General features: G+C 44.8%; 2 protein-coding genes across 9 annotated transcripts in view; both read right to left on the reverse strand.

Annotated features, from left to right (window-relative positions):
• Nucleotides 1–4,035: 4,035 nt before the first annotated feature.
• Nucleotides 4,036–12,648, reverse strand: RABIF (RAB interacting factor). The gene is given in 2 exon segments (NM_001265980.2): nucleotides 4,036–4,845; nucleotides 12,513–12,648. Coding segments are annotated over 2 exon segments (372 nt in total). The 5' UTR covers nucleotides 12,639–12,648; the 3' UTR covers nucleotides 4,036–4,599.
• A 1,958-nt stretch (nucleotides 12,649–14,606) lies between these two features.
• Nucleotides 14,607–19,799, reverse strand: part of KLHL12 (kelch like family member 12) — a 39,233-nt gene continuing 34,040 nt past the window's right edge. For 3 of the 8 annotated variants that reach the window (XM_015118716.3, XM_015118721.3, XM_077972873.1), the window contains 5 exons: nucleotides 19,025–19,220; nucleotides 18,094–18,252; nucleotides 17,684–17,782; nucleotides 16,743–16,929; nucleotides 14,632–16,170 (listed from right to left, as the gene is read on the reverse strand). In XM_015118716.3, coding sequence (XP_014974202.1) covers nucleotides 16,044–16,170; nucleotides 16,743–16,929; nucleotides 17,684–17,782; nucleotides 18,094–18,252; nucleotides 19,025–19,220 — 768 coding nt within the window. In that variant the 3' untranslated portion in view covers nucleotides 14,632–16,043. 8 annotated transcript variants of the gene reach the window in all.

The following is a 19,799-nucleotide window of genomic DNA, read 5'->3' on the forward strand; positions in this document are numbered from 1 at the left end:
TTTATATAACCATTTACAAAACATAAAAACCGGCCAGGTACGGTGGCTCACACCTGTAATTCCAGCACTTCGGGAGTCCAAGGTGGGAGGATCGCTTGAGCCCAGGAATTTGAGGCCAGCCTGGGCAACATGGCAAAACCCTGTCTCTACCAAAAATAAAATTAGCCGGGTGCACTGGCACGTGCCCGTGTTCCTAGCTACTCAGGAGGCTGGGGTGGGAAGCTCACCTGAGCCTGGGAGGCTGAAGCTGCAGTGATCTGTGATTGTGCCATTGTACTCCAGGCTAGGCAACAGAGTAAGACCGTCTTAAAAAAAAGTAAAAACTATTTTTAGCTTGAAAGTGTCTGAGCCTCAATAGGTACTGGCTGAATGAATTTGGCCTGTGGGCTGTAGTCTCCTGGCCTCATGAATTTCTTTTACTTTCTCTTAGTAATGTCATATAATGTTTTGTGTTGTGGTCTTACACATCTACTGTTAGTTAACTATCTAGCCCCTAATTTTCTAGTTCTCTCCTCAGTTGTGCCTAAGCTGCTGTTAAAACGTTCCAGTGAACTTGAAATTAACAGGCGGGCTCACTCTTGCCCTGGCTTGAGTATAGTGTCATCATCATAGCTCACTGAAGCTTCTAACTCCTGGGCTCAAGTGATCCTCCCACCTCACCCTCGAAACCAGCTGGGACTACAGGCAGGTGCCGCCACACCCAGCTATTTTATTTATTTATTTGTAGAGACAGACTCTCACTATGTTGCCCCTGCTGGTTCCACTGTATTCTTTCTTTTTTTGCGATGGAATCTCTCCCTGTCCCAGGCTGGAGTACAGTGGTGCAATCTCAGTTCACTGCAACCTCTGCTTCCTGGGTTCAAGTGATTCTCCCACCTCAGCCTTCTGAGTAGCTGGGATTACAGGCGTGCGCCACCATACCTGGCTAATTTTTGTATTTTTAGTAGAGACAGGGTTTCACCACGTTGGCTAGGCTGGTCTTGAATTCCTGAACTCGTGATCCGCTGGCCTTGGCCTCCCAAAGTGCTGGGATTACAGGCGTGAACTACCACGACTGGCCAAGTTTCCACTGTATTCTTAATTTTGATTATTGGATTCTTACAAATTCTAGAATTCACTTTAGAAAAAAAAGCATGTCCACGTAGCTGCTGAAATTCCCAAACTGGTGTCTCTCCTTGAAGATGGTAAGCAGTTATTTTAGTCTCTTTGATAGCACCAGTATCTCTAGCTACTATGGGCCTGCTATCTTGTCTCACATGCCTGCTTACATCTTGTTGTACTCAGGATATTGTATTAACAAAATTGTAGAAATAATCTGAAGTTTAGGATAATAATATCCTCTAGAGAGGGTTTTTGTTTGCTTATCCAAAGAGTTTGGGCAAACTACCACTCTGGGATCATCTTAATCTAATTTCAAAGATTAAGATCCATAATCAGAAGCTTGGCTGCGGTCCTGAGAGCCTGTTTCCTACACTGCCTCACCCTTATTCCTGGGGTGCAAAAGACTGAGGGCTTCAACCAAAAGTGAGGGATGGCCGGGCGCGGTGGCTCACGCCTGTAATCCCAGCACTTTGGGAGGCCAAGGCGGGCGGATCACAAGGTCAGGAGATCGAGACCATGGTGAAACCCCATCTCTACTAAAAATACAAAAAAAAAATTAGCCGGGCGTGGTGGCGGGCACCTGTAGTCCCAGCTACTTGGGAGACTGAGGCAGGAGAATGACGTGAACCCGGGAGGCGGAGCTTGCAGTGAGCCGAGATCGCGCCACTGCACTCCAGCGTGGGGGACAGAGCAAGACTCCATCTCAAAAAAAAAAAAAAAAAAGAAAAAACACCAAAAGTGAGGGACACCACCAAGTCCATCCCCCTTTCACAGGCCCTGTCCCCTACTTCTGAAAGGCTGCTAAAATCACTGCTAAGACTCTGATTCGCCTCCAAGTTTGGCAAATGCTCCCAGGAGAACGGTGGCCCATCACACCAAGCCCACCTCCCAGGGTTCCCATCTCCTCTGCCGTCCTCGTTTAGCAATTCTTCAAAGTCATGTTGGCTCTCTTGGTGCCTTCAAACCAAGATTCTGAAGTATTTTGTCCAGCCTTTCTAGTTAACCAGTGAGCTGGTCAGTCCAAAGGACCTATCCACCATTACCAGAAGCAGAAGTCCTCATAGCTACTTAGTTACATGTGCAGCCTCATATACAATTTGTGAAATGTCGGTGCACCATTGCCCATCTTTCATTCTGTGTTTTTGTAAAACAACAGATGCTTATGTGGAAACAATCAGACCTTCGCAAAATCAACTGCTCTCCCCAATAGAAAACAGAAGTTTCTATACTAGGAGTAGAAAGCACAGGTTGCCTCTATCTACCTACAGCAAATAGCAGCTGATTCACAAGTATGCACTGAGAGCCTACTATGTGTGAGGGAAATGAAGAAATGACATTGGCATTTTATAGGAGACTAGATAATCAGTTGGCTGACCTTAAGCTAAACCCCAAGGTTCAGGTTTCAGCTCTCCTCTGTTTTTTCAATTTATATATTCTTTCCAAGGACATGCAGAAATCTAATTTCCATTGCTTAAATGCCTTTATTTCTTTCAGATCAAACTGAAAAGGCAGAATAGCAACTTGGTAGTTTTGGCTACTAGGGCAACATTTGGCAGTTTTCAAAAAAGGAAACAGAAATGACCGATACGTACATAAAAGTTTCACTAAAAATAAAATAAATGCAAATTAAAACAATGAAATACTATGGTTTCCTATTCAAGTCGCTATATATATATGTGTGTGTGTGTATATATATATATGTATGTATTTGTGGTTGTTGTTTGAGACAGGGTCTCACTCTGTTGCCCAGGCTGGAGTGCAGTGGTGTGATCTTGGCTTACTGCAGCCACCATCTCTGGGGCTCAAGTGATCTTCCCACCTTAGCATCCCAAGGAGCAGGGACTACAGGTATACACCACCATGCCCAGGTAATTTTGTTCATTTTTTAAATACAGATGGGGTCTCACTATGTTGCCCAGGCTAGTCTCAAACTCATTTAAAATATGCTTAGCTTAGGTTCTGGCTTGTGATGTGAGGGGCCATGTGCCTCTAGAGGCATCTACTTGGGTTATGCTCCTGACTTGAGTGGATAACTTTGTTTTTCTTTAGATGCCATAACAATGGACATGTGACCGTTTGTTGGAAAAACACAGTTCTCTCAATTGCTTGCTTACTGAAGCTCATTCAGGCTGATTGGAGGAGGAAGCCACCTTTCCAGGGGAGTAGGTTGGTTGCAAAAGTGTGCCCAAGGCCAGCTTTCACTGCAGCGGGGGAGCCCTTAGAAAGTCTGGGGGTAAAGGAAGGAGGAAGCAACTAGAAAACAACGGAAGAGACTTCAGATGGTAAGGTTTCTATTTAGTACTTATTTCAAGTTTAGGCCTCCTGAATGGTAGAGGTGGTGACAGGAAGATACCTGAAACCTTGGTTATATAATAAACTTCCTTCTATGACGGTGAGTCATTTCAGAATAGAAATGATGGAATAATTGGAAATCAAGTTGAAGGCTTAAACAAGTCTGCTGATATCAAACTGTTGGAGCAGCCCCGGAGCTATGGAAATAGAGGCATCTGGATGGAAGTTTGTATCCTGGGTTGGCACAGAGATTCCAGTTGAACCAAAACTCCATGAGGACCATGCCTAGTAGGTTCAGTAAATGATACTATCCATTAAAGAAGTTCTTGCCTGTGAACAAAGGCAGAAAGTTACCCGTCCAGATAAAGCGAATTATAAACTTGTGTGTAATCTGGCAAAGGCCTAACCCTCATATCCTACACCCTCCACTCTCATTCCAAGAGAGCCTGGGTAAACAGCCAGGGCTGGGTTTTCCTCTGGCTGCCAGATGGGGTTAAAAATCTGCTTCTCACCTTCTAGGCTGTAGCAGTGGGGAGTTAATATAAAAAGAAACCGTAAGATTTCAAAGGAAGAGGGACCACACCCATCTTCACAATAAAATGTCATTCTCAATCTAGAGCAGAGGCGCTCAAACATGGTACTGGAGATGCATCCCAAGTAATGTTTCTGGTTAGTGGTTTAAATACTGAGTTTTGTAAATGCTTTACTTTTAGTTTGATTAAATTACTGTAGATCACAAGGGTAGCTATACAACAAAGTCACTCTCAGATATTTGTATGCCTTCTTGAATGAGAAAAAGGCAGACTTTCAACTATTAGTACATAAGCATCTTTTGTTACGTGTCGTCATAGCTAAACGGTTGAATACTGCTCTTCTAGAGCAAGAAAAAGAGGGAGCCCCTGGGCAAAAGAGAGCCTAGGCAGAATGCGAGGGAAGAGATGAGATTTGTGGAGGTAAGCAGTGTCCCAAAACTGGGGGAAAAAGGAGCTTAGGAAATGTGACGCAAAGTGAACTAGGCAGGAGGCATGTACGTGAGGCTTTAGGAAGCAGGATTAACCCTCTGCATGTTCAAGTGGACATGCTGGTACTCAGTATTTATATTAGCACAGAGAAGAAGGCAGCAGAACAGTTAGACCACATTAAAGGCCAGTTCTTGTGGGGAGCAGGTTTATCTTTGGAGGTGGAACTGGGTACCCTTCCCCTCAGTTACTCATGGGAAACTCGTTCCAAGGCCACATAGAAACTGTTCTTGTCATCTAGGCAATGCCAACCAATTGGTCCAATTTCACAGTCTGCGCAGACCAGAAACTTGATGTTGCCCACGTCCTTGGTGAAGCCCACATTCTCAAAAATGAACATGTCCTCAACCAGCCAGTGTTCCTGGAGGAGATCACCATCAGGATTGCTGCCGTCAGACAGAGCTGGCTTCTTTCTCATGGAGGGAAGGAAAAGCTGCAGTGGGAGAGAACATAAAGAATGCAGAAGTTGAACTGGCCCAGTTCCATCAACACCCCCATTCTAGGTACACTTCACATTGCTCCTTAGCAGGAATGACAAACTAAAAAAGAGAAGCCGTCTCGTTAAGCTGTAGACGATAATGCTGGGTGGCTCTTCTTTGCCTCTGGTCTCTGCCCTGATTCTTTTTTTTTTCTTTTTTGAGACAGATTATCCCACTGTCACCTAGGCTGGAGTGCAGTGGCGTGATCTCAGCTCACTGCAACCTCCGCCTCCCGGGTTCACGCCATTCTTCTGCCTCAGCCTCCCGACTAGCTGGGACCACAGGCGCCTGCCACCAAGTCCGGCTAATTTTTTGTATTTTTTTTAGTAGACATGGGGTTTCACTGTTAGCCAGGATGGTCTCGATCTCCTGATCTCGTGACCTGCTTGCCTCGGCCTCCCAAAGTGCTGGGATTATAGGCGTGAACCTGATTCTTAAGAGAAATGAAAGACGGGCACCAGCTGGGTGGTCTGGGAACTCGGTCTCACTGCTGTCCTCAACATGGGCCCCACATGGTCCTAGTTTCCCTGGCTCATTATGCTTCAGACACACTGGCTTTCTTGCCTTCCTCAAACAGCATTAGTCTGTTCTGCCCTCAGATCTTGGCATGGCTAGCTGCTCCTCGGCAGTCAGCTCAAATGTAGCCTTCTTAGGAGGTCTTATCTAACCAAACAACCTGAATTAGCTTTACTTACTGCTCACCATATATATTTTTTAAATAGCTTGAGGTAAAACTGACATATGAACTGCACATATTTTAAATGCACATCAGCCTGGGCAACATAATGAGACCTAGTCTGTACAAAAAGCAATTTGAAAAAATTAGCCAGGGCTGGGCGCAGTGGTACATGCCTGTAATCCCAGCACTTTGGGAGGCTGAAGCAGGAGGATCGGCTGAGCTCAGGAGTTCAAGACCAGCCTAGGCAACGTAGTGAGACCCCCTATCTCTACAAAAAACACAAAAATTAGTTGGCTGTGGTGGTGCACACCTGTAGTCCCAGCTACTCACAGGGCTGAGGCAAGAGAATCGCTTGAGCCCAGGAGGTTGTTGAGGCTGCAGTGAGCTGAGATTGCACCACTGCTCTCCAGACTGGGCAACAGAGTGAGACTCTGTCTCAAAAAAAAAAAAAAATTAGCTGGGCATGGTGGCAAGTGTCTGTAGTCCCAGCTACTCAGGAGGCTGAGGTGGGAGGCTCACTTGAGCCGGGGAGATTGAGATTGCAGTGAGCCACGATCATGCCACTGTACTCCAACCTGGGTGACAGAGTGAGATCCTGTCTCAAAAAGTAATAAAGTAAAACGCACAGTTTATTTCACTTTAGCACATGTATACCAGTGAAACCATTATCATAATCAAGATAATGAACACATTCATTTCCCCTGGAAGTCTCTTCATCATGCCACTCCTACTTGTTTACTTATTGCTTATTTTCTGAAATTACTGTATTAATTTATTGGCTTATTTACCACGTGTCTACCTCCAATAGAATATCAGCTCCTGGAAAGCAAGGAGCTTACCTTGTTCATTACTCGATCTCTAGTGCTTAGAATAGCAACTGGTATACAGCAGGATCTCAATGATTTGTTAAGAGAACGAGCATAGAATATCTAGCTTTGATCTATTCCATCACTGTTAGGGATATACTAGATTTATGTTATAAAAAGGAAAATCTAGTTCTACAATTTGGAATTATCAGCTCTAGGATGCTTGTACCCTCCAACCTATATGACTTCTCAATCATTAGGAGAAGGCCTCTAGCACACACAAAATTGCTTTAATTTCTTCCATATGGATAGTGTATATACTCTTAGCTGTCCCAGACTACTGCAAAATATCATGCCAGCCAAGTTTGCTACTCGTCTGCTCCTCATACGGCTGCTGTCATATCACTTATTTCCCATTTCCCACCCCATGATATACTTTTTTGGTTTTTTGTAATTAAAGACGGGGTTTCTCCACATTGCCCAGGCTGGGTTTGAACTCCTGGGCTCAAGCAATCCTCCAGCCTCAGTCTCCCAAGTAACTGGGGTTACAGTGCAAGCCACTGTGTAATACTGCTACTCCACTCATTCTTTATGCCTCATGTTCAAGGTGTCCTTAACACTTTGTTCTACCTTAAACAAAAACAGGAACAAGTAGAGGCAAAGAGAGTTAGGAATCAAAATTAAGGAACCGGGAAACCTGAATTCTGGTCTCATCTGTAACTTTCTGTGGGCCTCAATTTTCCTATATATATTTCTGTCTTATCCCCTCTACTGTAGGAATGAAATCTCACACATCTTCACATAGACGGAGTAAACTTCAGTGGACTAGTTAAGACATCTAACCAATCAACCAAGAATTTGATGTGTCCAACAAAACAAAAGGAAAACTGACTAAAGCATGAGTGTTCAGGAGGTGCCCAACAAAAGACCACCACCTTCCCTCTCTCAGTTCCCACTTGTGGCACAAAGCGTCACCTGTCCAGTTGTCTCTCCTTTGATCTGTAATTTAAAGGTACTACCATAATTAACAATCCATTCAAGACATCATATTGGGTCCTGTTTGCTCTATTCCCCAACATTCCCATTTCAACTTAGACCCTCTCAGTCAGGCCCACAAGAGTATATCCATATATATGCATATGTATGTGCATCTCTGCCTGGATCTCAACCTATTTACTGCAATGCCAAGGACAACTGCTAGGGCCAGGAGACAGCTATAACACCTGGCATATAATGAGGCTTTCTGGATAGGCTACTGGGAGTGGCAACAAAAAAATTAGTGATTTGAGGCAAACTCAACTTGGTGTGAAGTTGCCAGTGAGATCCCTAACCAGATGGGTTACCTTTGTTCTGTCAGGACCCCAGCGAATCCTGGACAGCCTCTTTAGAAACAGACTGAACACCACAACTCAGTGAGACTGCTGATATACTACTAACAGCACCCTTTTAAAAACAAAATACTACCTTTCTCATTGTAAAAATACATTTTCATTATAGAAAACTTGGCAAGCATGCTATAATATAGATGAGAATAAAAACTGTTACAATACAGAGTACACTTCTGTTAACTTTTTCGTAATTTTTCCCCTTCTGGGAGTTACTTGTGGTGGTTTCAAAACACATCCGAAAATTCTCTGATAATCCTTCCACCTAGAGTGGAGTCCATACCCCTCTCCTTTGGTCTGGGCAGGCCATGGTGATTGCTTGATGAATGTATGTGGTGGTAGTGACAGGCTGGTTAGAAAATGGCATGCAACTTTTGCCATTTCTCATGGGACACTTGTGCCGGGAGCCTTCAGTCACTGTGTCGTAAGTCCGGCTATCCTGAGGGTGCCATGTAGAGATCAGGCTGGGGGGGGGGTCCATGTAGGGACAGAGGTGGCCCCAAATCCTGTTCCAGTGCTCAGGTGTGTGAGCCCTCCCAGCCCACAGGCAGATGCGTGACGGAATGACCTTTCTGACTGCCATCACATCAGAGACCCCCAGTGAGAACTGCCTGGCTAAACCCAGTTGAACCCTAAATTCCTGAGCAAAATATATCACTGTTTGGGTTGGGCACAGTGGCTCACACCTGTAATCCCAGCACTTTGGGAGGCCAAGGTGGCCGGATCATCTGAGGTCAGGAGTTCAAGACCAGCCTGGCCAACATGGTGAAACCCCCATCTCTATTAAAAAATGCAAAACATTAGCTGGGCATGGTGGGGGCACCTGTAATCCCAGCTACTTGGGAGGCTGAGGCTGGAGAATTGCTTGAACCCGGGAGACAGAGATTAGGTGAGCAGAGATCGTGCCACTGCACTCCAGCCTTTTTTTTTGTTTTTTTGTTTTGTTTGAGACGGAGTAAGACAGCATCCCTGGCTTCTACCCACTAGATGCCAGTAGCACACCTCCCTCATTCTGACAACCAAAAATGTCTCCAGATATTGCTAAATGTCCTCTGGAGAGTGTGGGAGGAATCGAGAAACATACTGCTTTAGACTAAAGTACTCTGGAACATAAGATACAGTAAGTGCTAGGCCCTGGATCACCTCAAAGGTAGGACTGGCAGTCTAGTTCTCCAATTGTTCCCATCTGCAGGCTACTAGGCTATTCCACTGTGTGGAGTGAGAGAGAAAGCTGTAGGCCACCTCTAACCAGACTCCGTACATACCTTTCTCCAGGCTTAAGGGCTGAGAGTGCTCCTTTAACACCTGCGGAGATGATTAACAGCCCTGCTGTAATTGCCCTAATGGTGGTTTATCTGCAATATGTCACAGTGATGACAAAAAAAAGAGCTACCCCAAACCTTTACGGGGTTCACCCCAAAGCTTTAGTTAAGGAGCTCGGCATCTCAGAAGCTGCCTGTTCTAAGGATGGAACTGTTTTTCCCCACCTTAAAATGTGTGACACAGAGCAGGGAAAGGACTAATAAATAACTGGTTAGAATCTTCCATGAAATTTTCTACTTTCTATTTACATCACGTCCTAGAAGTTATATTTTTGCTGAAATTAGTATTTGAGAAAAGAAAGGAGAAAACAATTAGGACTGAGAGTAAGGAGAACACTGGGTTGGACTACAGCTGAGTTGTTCGAGTCCAGAAAAAGGGACAGGATTCTTCCAACAATTCTTTCTCAAGAAATAGGAAATTTCCAGAAATACTAAAGCCATTGTTAAAAAACACAACAACAACAAAAAAACACCTTTTTGCGTTTTTAAAAGAGGGAAAACATTTTAAAACACACAAAATGCATTAAAGAAAATTCTTAGGCCTCTTTCTAGAATAGGGGCCACTGTGTTAGTTGAGAAACAAAAATAAATGTAACATATATAATTTAATTTGCTCACACAGTTTTTGGCAGATCAGTTGAAAATAGTATCAAACAAGAATTAAGAATTTTGGCTGGTTGGAAGCTGCAGTGAGCCATACTTGTGACGGAGCACAACAGGGAATGGGGAGGGAAGAGGAGGGGAGGAGGGAAGAGGAGGGGAGAAGGGAAGGGGAGAAAGGAAGGGGGGAACGGAGGGGAGGGCAAGGGAGAGGACGGGAGGGGAGGGGGAGGGGAAGGGAGGGCAGGGCAGAAGGTAGGTCCTGTGGGGCGCAGCAGCTCACCTGGCCTACATGCTGAAACCCCATCTCTACTAAAAACACAAAAATTAGCTGGGCATGGTGGCATGCACCTGTAATCCCAGCTACTTGGGAAGCTGAGGTAGGACAATCACTTGAACCCGGGAGGCAGAGGTTGCAGTGAGCTGAGATCGTGCCACTACACTCCAGCCTAGACAAGAGTGAGACTCCTCTCAAAAACAAAACAAAACAAAACAAAAGAAAGATCCTGGCCAGGCCCGGTGGCTCATACTTGTAATCCCACCACTTTGGGAGGCCAAGGTGGATGAATCACTTGAGCCCAGGAGTTGGAGACCAATACAGTGAGTGCGTCTATGTTTTTTCTGTTTTTTTTTTTTTTTTTTCGGTGGTTGTTGTTGTTTTGTTTTTTGAGATGGACTCTTGCTCTGTCACCCAGGCTGGAGTGCAGTGGTGCAATCTTGGCCTACTGCAACCTCTGCCTCCTGGGTTCAAGCGATTCTTGTGCCTCAGCCTCCCGAGTAGCTGGGATTACAGGTGCCCACCAACACGCCCAGATAATTTTTGTATTTTTAGTAGAGCTGGGATTTCACCATGTCCGCCAAACCAATGTTGAACTCCTGACTTCAAGTGATCCGCCCAACTCAGCTTCCCAAAGAGCTGGGATTACAGGCGTGGGCTATGTTTTTTGTTTTTTTTTTTTAAGAAAAAAAAATGAAGAATTTTAAAACAAACTATAAACTCCATTTAGAAGTCTCTTAATTTATGTCAGTTGATAAATTTAGACAAAACCTTGCCATGGAAAAGATGGGAATTAACCTATACATACTACATACTAGGCACAGTGCTAAGTGCTTTTATATAAATTCTTCCATCTATCGTCATCTTCATTTTACAACAAGCTTGTCCAACCCGCGGCCGGCATACGGCTCAGAACGGCTTTGAATGCGGCCAACACAAATTTGGAAACTTTCTTAAAACATCACGAGATTTTTTTTTTGCAATTTTTTTTTTTAGCTCATCAGCTATCGTTAGTATATTTTGTGTGGCCCAAGACAAACCTTCCAATATGGCTCAGGGAAGCCAAAAGACTGCACACCCCTCTTTTACACAATAAGCAACCTGCATCTTATGGAGGTTAACTTTTTTTTTTTTTTTTTTGAGATGGAGTCTCTCTCTGTCGCCCAGGCTGGAGTGCAGTGACTCAATCTCGGCTCCCAGGTTCAAGCGATTCTCCTGCCTCAGCCTCCCGAGTAGCTGGGATTCCAGGCGTGTGCCACCACGCCCAGCTAATTTTTGTATTTTTTTTAGTAGAGATGGGATTTTGCCATGTTGGTCAGGCTGGTGTCGCACTCCTGACCTCAGGTGTTCCGCCCGCCTAAGCCTCCCAAAGTGCTGGGATTACAGGCATGCCGCGCCCAGCCTAACTCTTTGAATGTTAATGAATGGTAAAGTCAGGACTCAATTCCATGTATGTTTTAATTCCAAGATCCATGTTCTTTCCATTGACTCCATAACGCTACTAACTTCGTAAAATTAATTGAGAACTCTACTCCCAAACCTTGGAAGCCTTAAAAGAACCCCGGGACCTCCACCAATCTCTAGATCAAAAGTCATCAAAATACCTACAAAACAACATAGATTCCTTTTTTTCCTCCTTTGATGGAAGGCTGTTTTGGAGGAATGGGTGCTTCTTGCTCTTCTACTAGACTTTACACTTCACGATCTGTTCAACCACATGGAATAATAAAATGGTCTGCATATTTTTAGAAATAATTTTGAATGATAGGATGTTCCTATGGTTGAAATAACATATTTGCGCTTCAACACAGAGTTTACCGAAATAAAATTTTTTTTCAACGTTCTCACTTGCGATGATGGTGGTAGGAAGGATATTAAAATCCCTAAACTGACGGGAAATAGTTTTTCTTCGAAATTTACTTCCAGGACGTCAGGGATCTAAGCACTTCAAATATGATTCATCTGGAAAACCAGAGGCTTCCAGTGCCTCGGTAAAGTGGATTGGTTACCAGGGTTATTTTGCCGCGTCCCCTACACCAGTTGTTTCTGGGGCTCCTCTGTGGAGCAGACAGGTGCCTGTCATAAATAAGATGGTGAATTCAGGACTGGCGGGTGGAATATGAAGTGGGACAGGAACCCGGCCACACTCGCGGTGAGCCGCGGCCGACAGGTACCTGCCGGGTCTCCTGCAAGCCGGCGGGAGCTCCAGAAGCCGGAATGGGGCGCCTCCCTTCCACGCGCCCGCGGAGCAGCGGCCCTGGACGGCGGCGGGGCGCACGGCCCGCGCTCGAAGCCGCTCCAGGGGCGAAGGGCCGGGTGGCCCAGGGAAGGGTTCCCGCGGCAAAAGACGCCGGGGCGGGACCACGTTCCCTCCCTCGCCTCTGGCGGCCCCAGGGGCGGAGCCTCGCCGAGCGGAGGCCCGAGGGGCGGGGCTTAAGGCCGCGCGAGGAGGGCGCGGTCTCCGGAAATTGAGGAGCCGGGGTTCAGATACTGCCCGCGGCAGCTCGTCCGGGAGACTGCGGGTGTAAACGGCCTCCAACCTGCCTCCCTACCTGTCGGCGAGAGAAGAGAGCGGTCCCTGGCTGCAGCACCCGGGAGCCGCAACGCTGGCACAGCACCGCCTTCCGGTTTCGGCCCTCGGCTGACACTAACTCGCTCAGCTGCTCCGCTGGTTCCATTGCCGCTGCCGCCACAAGCTCCTCAGCCACGGCTGCGCAGGCGCTGTTTCTGCTGGCTCGTTCTTCACTGCGCTGGCGCGGCTTGGCGTGAAGCGGACGGTCACCACGTCTCTGCGCAGGCGCCCGCTTCCCCGCTCTGGATTCTACTGCGCAAGCGCCTTCATTCATTGCCTAACCTGAGTGGCTAGGTGTCGGCAGGCTTTGTGACAGGGACACTTCTTGGGACCAGTGACATATCTCCATACCCACCTGGCCACTGGGCTTCACTTAATATTAAAACCTGTTGACCTGTTTAGTTTTCTGAGATCTGAATTTAGTCTCCTGAATGGGGACATTATTGGAGGCAATGTGAAGGTAATCTGGGTCGGACTTCCCATCAAGTTTTAGCCACACTAGCTTCTTAAACTACTTAGAGGGGCATGTATCTTTTCGGTATTGGAAAAAGATGCATGGAAGCTTTAATTGCTGGTCTCTTCTACTCATTGTGACCATTTACTATGCGGCAAAATGTCAAAGCGCCTTTAGAAACTTACCACATCATCACAGTTTCCTTACGGAATCGGCACTCTTGTGCAGGAAATGAGAAAGGTAAAGATCAGAAAGGTTGCAGCACAACTCTAAAGCTGCTGCTCTTCATTAACTAGGATTGTCAGGAAGGCAAGATTATTTCAGACAGAATAGTATTATATATGAACAAAGGTGAGAACAAATTTAGGAATGGTTAGTAGACCACTGTGGCTGATCCACATTACACCTGGGGAGAAGCGGTAGTAGAGGTAGGTAAGATCAGGAAGGTAGAGTGGACTCAGAGCTCCATGGATGTAATGTCATGCTAAGGAATTTAACATTAATAACATGAACAATGGGAATCTGTGGAATTTTAGGCCAGAAATAACTGTTTGATATTTACTGTCTGATGTTAAGTACTGTAATGATCCTATCTGTGCTTCAGAGACAACCTATGACTAAATGGAAATAGATTGAAGAGAGGAAAAAGAGTAGAGGTAAGGATATCAGTGGCTATTACCTTGAGTGTAGCTGAGAAAGGCCCTGAAGCTAGCAGAGGGAACAAAGATATGGGAATGGACTCGGAACAATTAAAATTGTACAGAACTTAGAAACTAGCTGGATGTCTGTGTTGTGATGGGGGTGACACAAAGCAACTGCTGGTTTTCCTGGGTTAGATGACTAAGTAGCTGGTTGCCAATTATGGGAGCTTGAAAAAATAAGATGAACCACTAAATTAGGGGTATCTCTGTGTATATATGTGAGCACGTGAAAGTGCACGATTGTGAAAAGAGTGAAAAAGGAGCTCTAAGTTTTACATGTTGATCTTTCTGTAGAACATTCCATCGTAGCTTCAGTGTATGAACTACTTGTGAAGTTGGTCTGAAACTCATTAGCACTGAAGACAGCATGGGAGCCATCAGTCCTTCACCCTCCCCTGGATTTATTCCTGAGATAGGAAAAGCCACGTTTTATAGGCTGTGGTTTAATTAGCAGGCGCAATCCATCTGCCAAAGTTGGCAGGTATCTTTAAGGAAAATAACTTCCTCATGTGGTTGCTCCTCCCTTTTGCTCTGGAAGCATCAGGATTGTTGCAGTTTTGCAGGCCTTCTGCATAGCTGTTTATATATCACATGCCATAATTCAAATCAAATGGAAAAAAGGACTAGTGTGACTGAAACCCTAAAATTCAAGCGGGTGCTAAGTGAATTGAAGACGTCTCTTCTTTGTTCCTTTGGTTTTCAAGTAACTCCAAGCATGAGAGGGAATAATGAATACAGCGAATCAGGAAAATATTTTACTGAAGAGGATCTCCAAAGTGTAAAGTGGCTACCTCTTACCTGTGTCTAACAGAGAAATAGCGGAACTAGCTGGCAAACACACAGGATGAACAGGTTGAAGAGACGGGAGCTATGGCTGATCCCTACATCTTTCCCTCCCAAATATCTGCTAAAGGCAATGCTGGTTAGCCACAAACTCTCGGCACTTGACACCAATGATTTTTAATATTTTCTTAAAAAAATACAAAGGAAATTAACTCTGTAGGTCAATACAATTCAAGGAAAGAGGGGAAAATGGAATTTCAGAGCAAAGATTGTTTAGGTTATCACATTCCCACACTCCCAATACCCATAAAACAAGAATTTCACTCCATGACACGGAGGAACATTGAATGATAGCTCAGAAATGCTGCTAGCTGAGGTACTGAAACTAACAAAAGGATTTTGGTTGTCCTTGATTATTCTGTCCTATGATGAATAAAATCTACACTAAAGGACAGGTAAAGAAAACTTATACCAGAAAAAAAGACCAAATGTACCAAACACAGCAGTACAAACCACTCCTTGGCAGAAGTGTGCTTCTAAAAGAATGGGGCAGCAATCAGGTAGCTGAACTACTAGGCTACTGTCACTCCCAGCCCATCCCCAAATAAATAGTGTGGAAGTGTAATAGTGTAGTAGTATTTGATTCAACAAAGAAAGGCTTTCACCCCCATTCAAGGCAAACATTGCCATGGCTAGATAAGCCCTGGCAGGTAATAAGACGACTGTAAAATCACAGGTACTTCTAGTTTATCCCCAGTTATAGTGAACTCCCACATTGATGTCATCTTCTCTTATCCCAACATTTGTTCACTCTTTTATGCTGTCTCCAGTGCGAAAGACCTTGGGGAAATAAAAAGATCCTTCAAATAATATACCCTTCTCAGTCTTCCAGGTTATGTCATACTTCAGTGCTGTTCTAGGTTCACTCACATTCCATCACATTGAGTTTAATTCACTTATTCTAACTTCAATTCTGATATACAAACCCTGACCTCCAAAAGAAGTGTCAGATGAGTCTCTCTCTCCCTTGCCCCCAAAGTTTTGTGGGGCTCTCCCTTTGGTTTCCCTCTACAATGGAACTGTGTTGCCCCTAGCTACCTGTAGATGAGAAAATGTAGTTGTTCCTGGAAAAAAAAGAAAAAAAAAAGACTTGGATTTTACCAAGCTTACTTAAATTGGTATCTTTCCAATCATCTAGGCTGGATATTACCCACATCTAGTAGGCTATACTCACCTTGCAACATATGAGGCACAACATACATATAGTACACCAAGCACGTGGTAAGTTAGAAATGACAGGAAAATGCTCCCCAAAGCAGTGGGAGAGGCAATGTGGTCTCTCACATCCATTCAATGTGCATTCTTTTCTCTGGAGTATCTGTTACCCACCCTTCTCAGGAGCAAGACCCAGGACGAGGGGGAGTATGTGTCAAATAAGTACAATCATCACTGCACTGGTGCCTGTAATCAACCTGTGCACATAGTGAGAAACAGACATTCTGGAAAGGATTCTTGATTCTCCCACTAACTGTCCACTGGACTGGAATAGCTCTGGATGGTGCTCCAACAATGGTCACTTCTCACGGAGAACACACACACCAGCATCACAGCGCTGGGTTCCCATGGATGTCACGACTTCCCAGCTGTCGATGATAGGGTCATAACATTCAATGCTACTTAGCAGGGAATTACCATCATATCTGAGTGGGAAAGAAGCAAAAGAAAGAAATCAGTCAGTTGCATGCAGTGGCACGTGCCTGTAATCCCAACTATGCAGGAGGCTGAGGTAAGAAGATTGCTTAAGTCCAGGAGGGAATTTGAGAACAGCCTAGGCAACATGGTGAGACCCCGTCTCAATAAAATTTAAAGAAAGAAATTCGCCTTCTATTCCTTTCCACACAAGTCCTTCATTAAGGCTGCCACTGGAGACCAGGCATGGTGACTCTCGCCTGTAATCCTAGCACTTTAGGAGGCTGAGGTGGGAGGACTGCTTAAGCCCAGGAGTTGGAGACCAGCCTAGGCAACATAAAAAACTAGTCTGGCACAGTGGCATGCACCTGTGGTCCCAGCTACTCTACTCAGACTCCAGCCTGGGTGACAGAGCAAGACTCTGTCTCTAAAAACTAAAAAAAATCTAATAAAAAATATCAGGTTGCCACTGGAGATATCTACCCCTACCCAAGTCTTGTCTCCATCCAAAAATGAGGATCAGATCACATAGACTCTTGGCTCTGGCTACATATTGAGTCTGGATTAGTTTCTAAATCCTCACCCTGCAATTGCATAGAGTCTCCCCCGAAGCACTGTGGCCCCTACATAGCATCGTGGAGTGGTCATACTGGTGACAGTTGTCCAGGAATCAGTGCGAATGTTGTATGCTTCAACGGAAGAAAGGTGGGCTGTACCATCAAATCCCCCCACCACATAAATATGGTCATTCAGCAGGGCTACTCCTGCACCTGGGGAAAATGAAGGCATTAGCAAACGAATGGTACTAAGCCTAGAATCTGAATTACAGAAATAAACTATCGTCACTAATGACTAGCTGAGTTCTAGAGTAGATGAGAGATATGGACTGGGTCCATACGGGCCTAGAATAATCTAGTCCAGCACAAGTTATTCCACCTATAAACCCTTTGGCTCGGACTTGAAATGATAAAAGGTAAGTAACAATTGTTCTCCTTACTTTCATTAACTCAGAGCCCAACCCTTCTAATTAGGAGAAAGGGAGGAAGAGAAAAAAAAGGCAGCAATAAAGGTTGATGGAGGGAAAGGAGTTGTGATTATGCCTCTGAAGCAATTTTTACCCAGAATAAGTAAACCAGAACGGCACAGTGTTTTCTCCTTTTCTACATCCCAGCCTGCTCCACTTCAAAAAGTTCTCGGTGAAGGTAAGTAGCTACTCTTTTGTCCTTATGCATTAGAGACTTTATTTAACATTTATTTAACATGTACTACACAGACAAAATTGTACTAGATATTCTAAAAAGTAGGGAGAGAACAAAGACATGAAGGCTTTTGCTTACAAATGTATAATCTAGTTGTTAAGTATCAACTGTCTTTATCTTCACTAATATTTAGAGAAAACAGAGATAAGGAGGAGAGCAGAATCTCATTTTTACATTAATCTACAGTTTGCCCCATGCACCACCATTATATATGCAAATGTCTGACAGTACCATCTATTGTCCCTTCCCTCAGATCTAGTCTTACCAGAACGCTTGGTGGCCATTGGTGTAACATTAGTCCAATGTCCTGTATGAGGGTCATATTTCTCAACGGAATTTAAGATATTCAAGCCGTCATATCCTCCTGGAAGACAGAGATCATTCCAGAAAGAGTGGTAAATCCTCATGCCCATTTCTGGTCGGTCTTTCTCTGAGTGCTTCAACTAACTATTTTAGTTTCAATTTTCCCCCAAGAGTTCCATAAGAGAAATCTGACAGTACCCTACTTTCTGCTTATAAGAAAAAGATAATCCCAATTAATGGAAAATATATTAACACACACCAGGGTTTTAGTTGAAGGGAAGTCTATGAACTTCATCCTAGTAAAAAGGAATCCTTACTCACAGTCCACTACCCATTGAGTTCTCTCCCATTCCTGCATCCCAGACTCGATACCTAGACAGTAGATCACTCCGCTGGCCACTACGAGTCCGGCACCTTCCCGAGCTGTCTGCATATCTCCCAGCATGCTCCACTGGTCAATGTTTGGATCATACCGCTCCATACTGGTGTGACGCCTGCTTCCGTCAAAGCCCCCAGAGACATAGATCATATCTGCTCAGAATAAACAAATTACAGACTATTAGAGAATGACAGATTTCTAAGAACTCTTTCCTCTACAAATTTTCCAAGGATTCTTTAAAAGTCTGGGAGCAAAAACAAAGTATTTTTTAATGAGATAAGTCAATTAAGTTTTATAGACAAGGAAGACATCCAAAAAGAATGGGGTAAAATAAAATCCTTAAAAGCATTCAAAGACCACCTGGGAGTTTGCAAAAATACAACTAGTGCCAGTTCCCCACCTAGCACGTTGGAACTTGATTTGCCAATTTTGTAGTCAGTACTGAAACATCCATGAATATCGAACAGCTTCTATTACACTGATATTTCTGAAAGCAAAAAGGAATATTTGTCAGCTGGGCACAGTGGCTCACACCTGTAATCCCAGCACCTTGGGAGGCCGAGGCGGGTGAATCACTTGAGCTCAGGAGTAAGACATCAGCCTGGGCAACATGGCGAAACCCTGTCTCTACTAAACATACAAAAAAATAGCTGGGCATGGTGGTGCATGCCTATAGTCCCAGCTACTCAGGAAGCTGAGGTGGGAGGATCGCTTGAGCTTGGGGAGGTTGAGGCTGCAGTGAGCCGTGATCGTGCCACTGCACTCCAGCCTGGGCAACAAAGAGAGACCCTATCTCAAATAATAGTAACATTTGACCTTAATTTTTTCTCCATATTTCATGCTCCTGCCAGACAATAGGAGAGGTTAAAAACCCTGGTCCAGCCACAGTAAGATGGAAATAATTGCCCTACACATCCAGCCTACCTCCCAGGGTGGTGGCTCCAGCAAGACCTCGTCGGACATTCATAGGGGCCACAGAATACCAGACCCCATCCTCATCTGCTGTGTAGTCTAGACATTCCACTGAACTAAGGCGGGAACGGCCATCATAGCCACCAATGACGTAGATCCGGTCATGTAGGGACACTGAGGCCACATAACGTCTCTTACGAGTGATGCTCTATGGATTTGGAGAGAAGAGGTACAGAGCATTTCAGTTAGGCAAGTTTTAGGCCTTACCTTTTGCTATCTTCCCTGTTGCATCTGCACACCTCTATGCTTCTTCACCTGTTATCATGAACCCTCCCTGAGTGGTTCATCCTCAAGTGGCTCCCAAATAGCTATCTACTGAACGAAATGCTTGTGGTGCTCTTAAAGATACAAGCTTTCTGCACATCTGCCTCTTTCCAAGGCTTCCAAAAGATTTAACAGCCTTCTGTTATCCAGTATCTGACTCCTTTCTTTTCCATAAGGCACTGGGCTAAGAGACTGATATCCTTCCATAAAGTGGAAAAGTATTCCCACACTGCTAATCAAAGGGCCAGGATTTATTACAAGAACCTTAAAAGGTAGGAGGGTTGGATTTCCATGTTTTCTTAGAAAGTACTATTGTTCATTCAGCACTGAAAGAGACATGCTGAGGAAGACAGATACAAACTTTTTTTTTTTTTTTTCCTGAGTTGGGATCTCACTGTCACCCAGGCTGGAGTGCAGTGGCACAATCACAGCTCACTGCAACCTCGAACTCCTGGGCTCAAGC

The sequence above is a fragment of the Macaca mulatta genome, chromosome 1, assembly GCF_049350105.2.
Source record: "Macaca mulatta isolate MMU2019108-1 chromosome 1, T2T-MMU8v2.0, whole genome shotgun sequence".
Lineage (NCBI taxonomy): Eukaryota > Metazoa > Chordata > Mammalia > Primates > Cercopithecidae > Macaca > Macaca mulatta.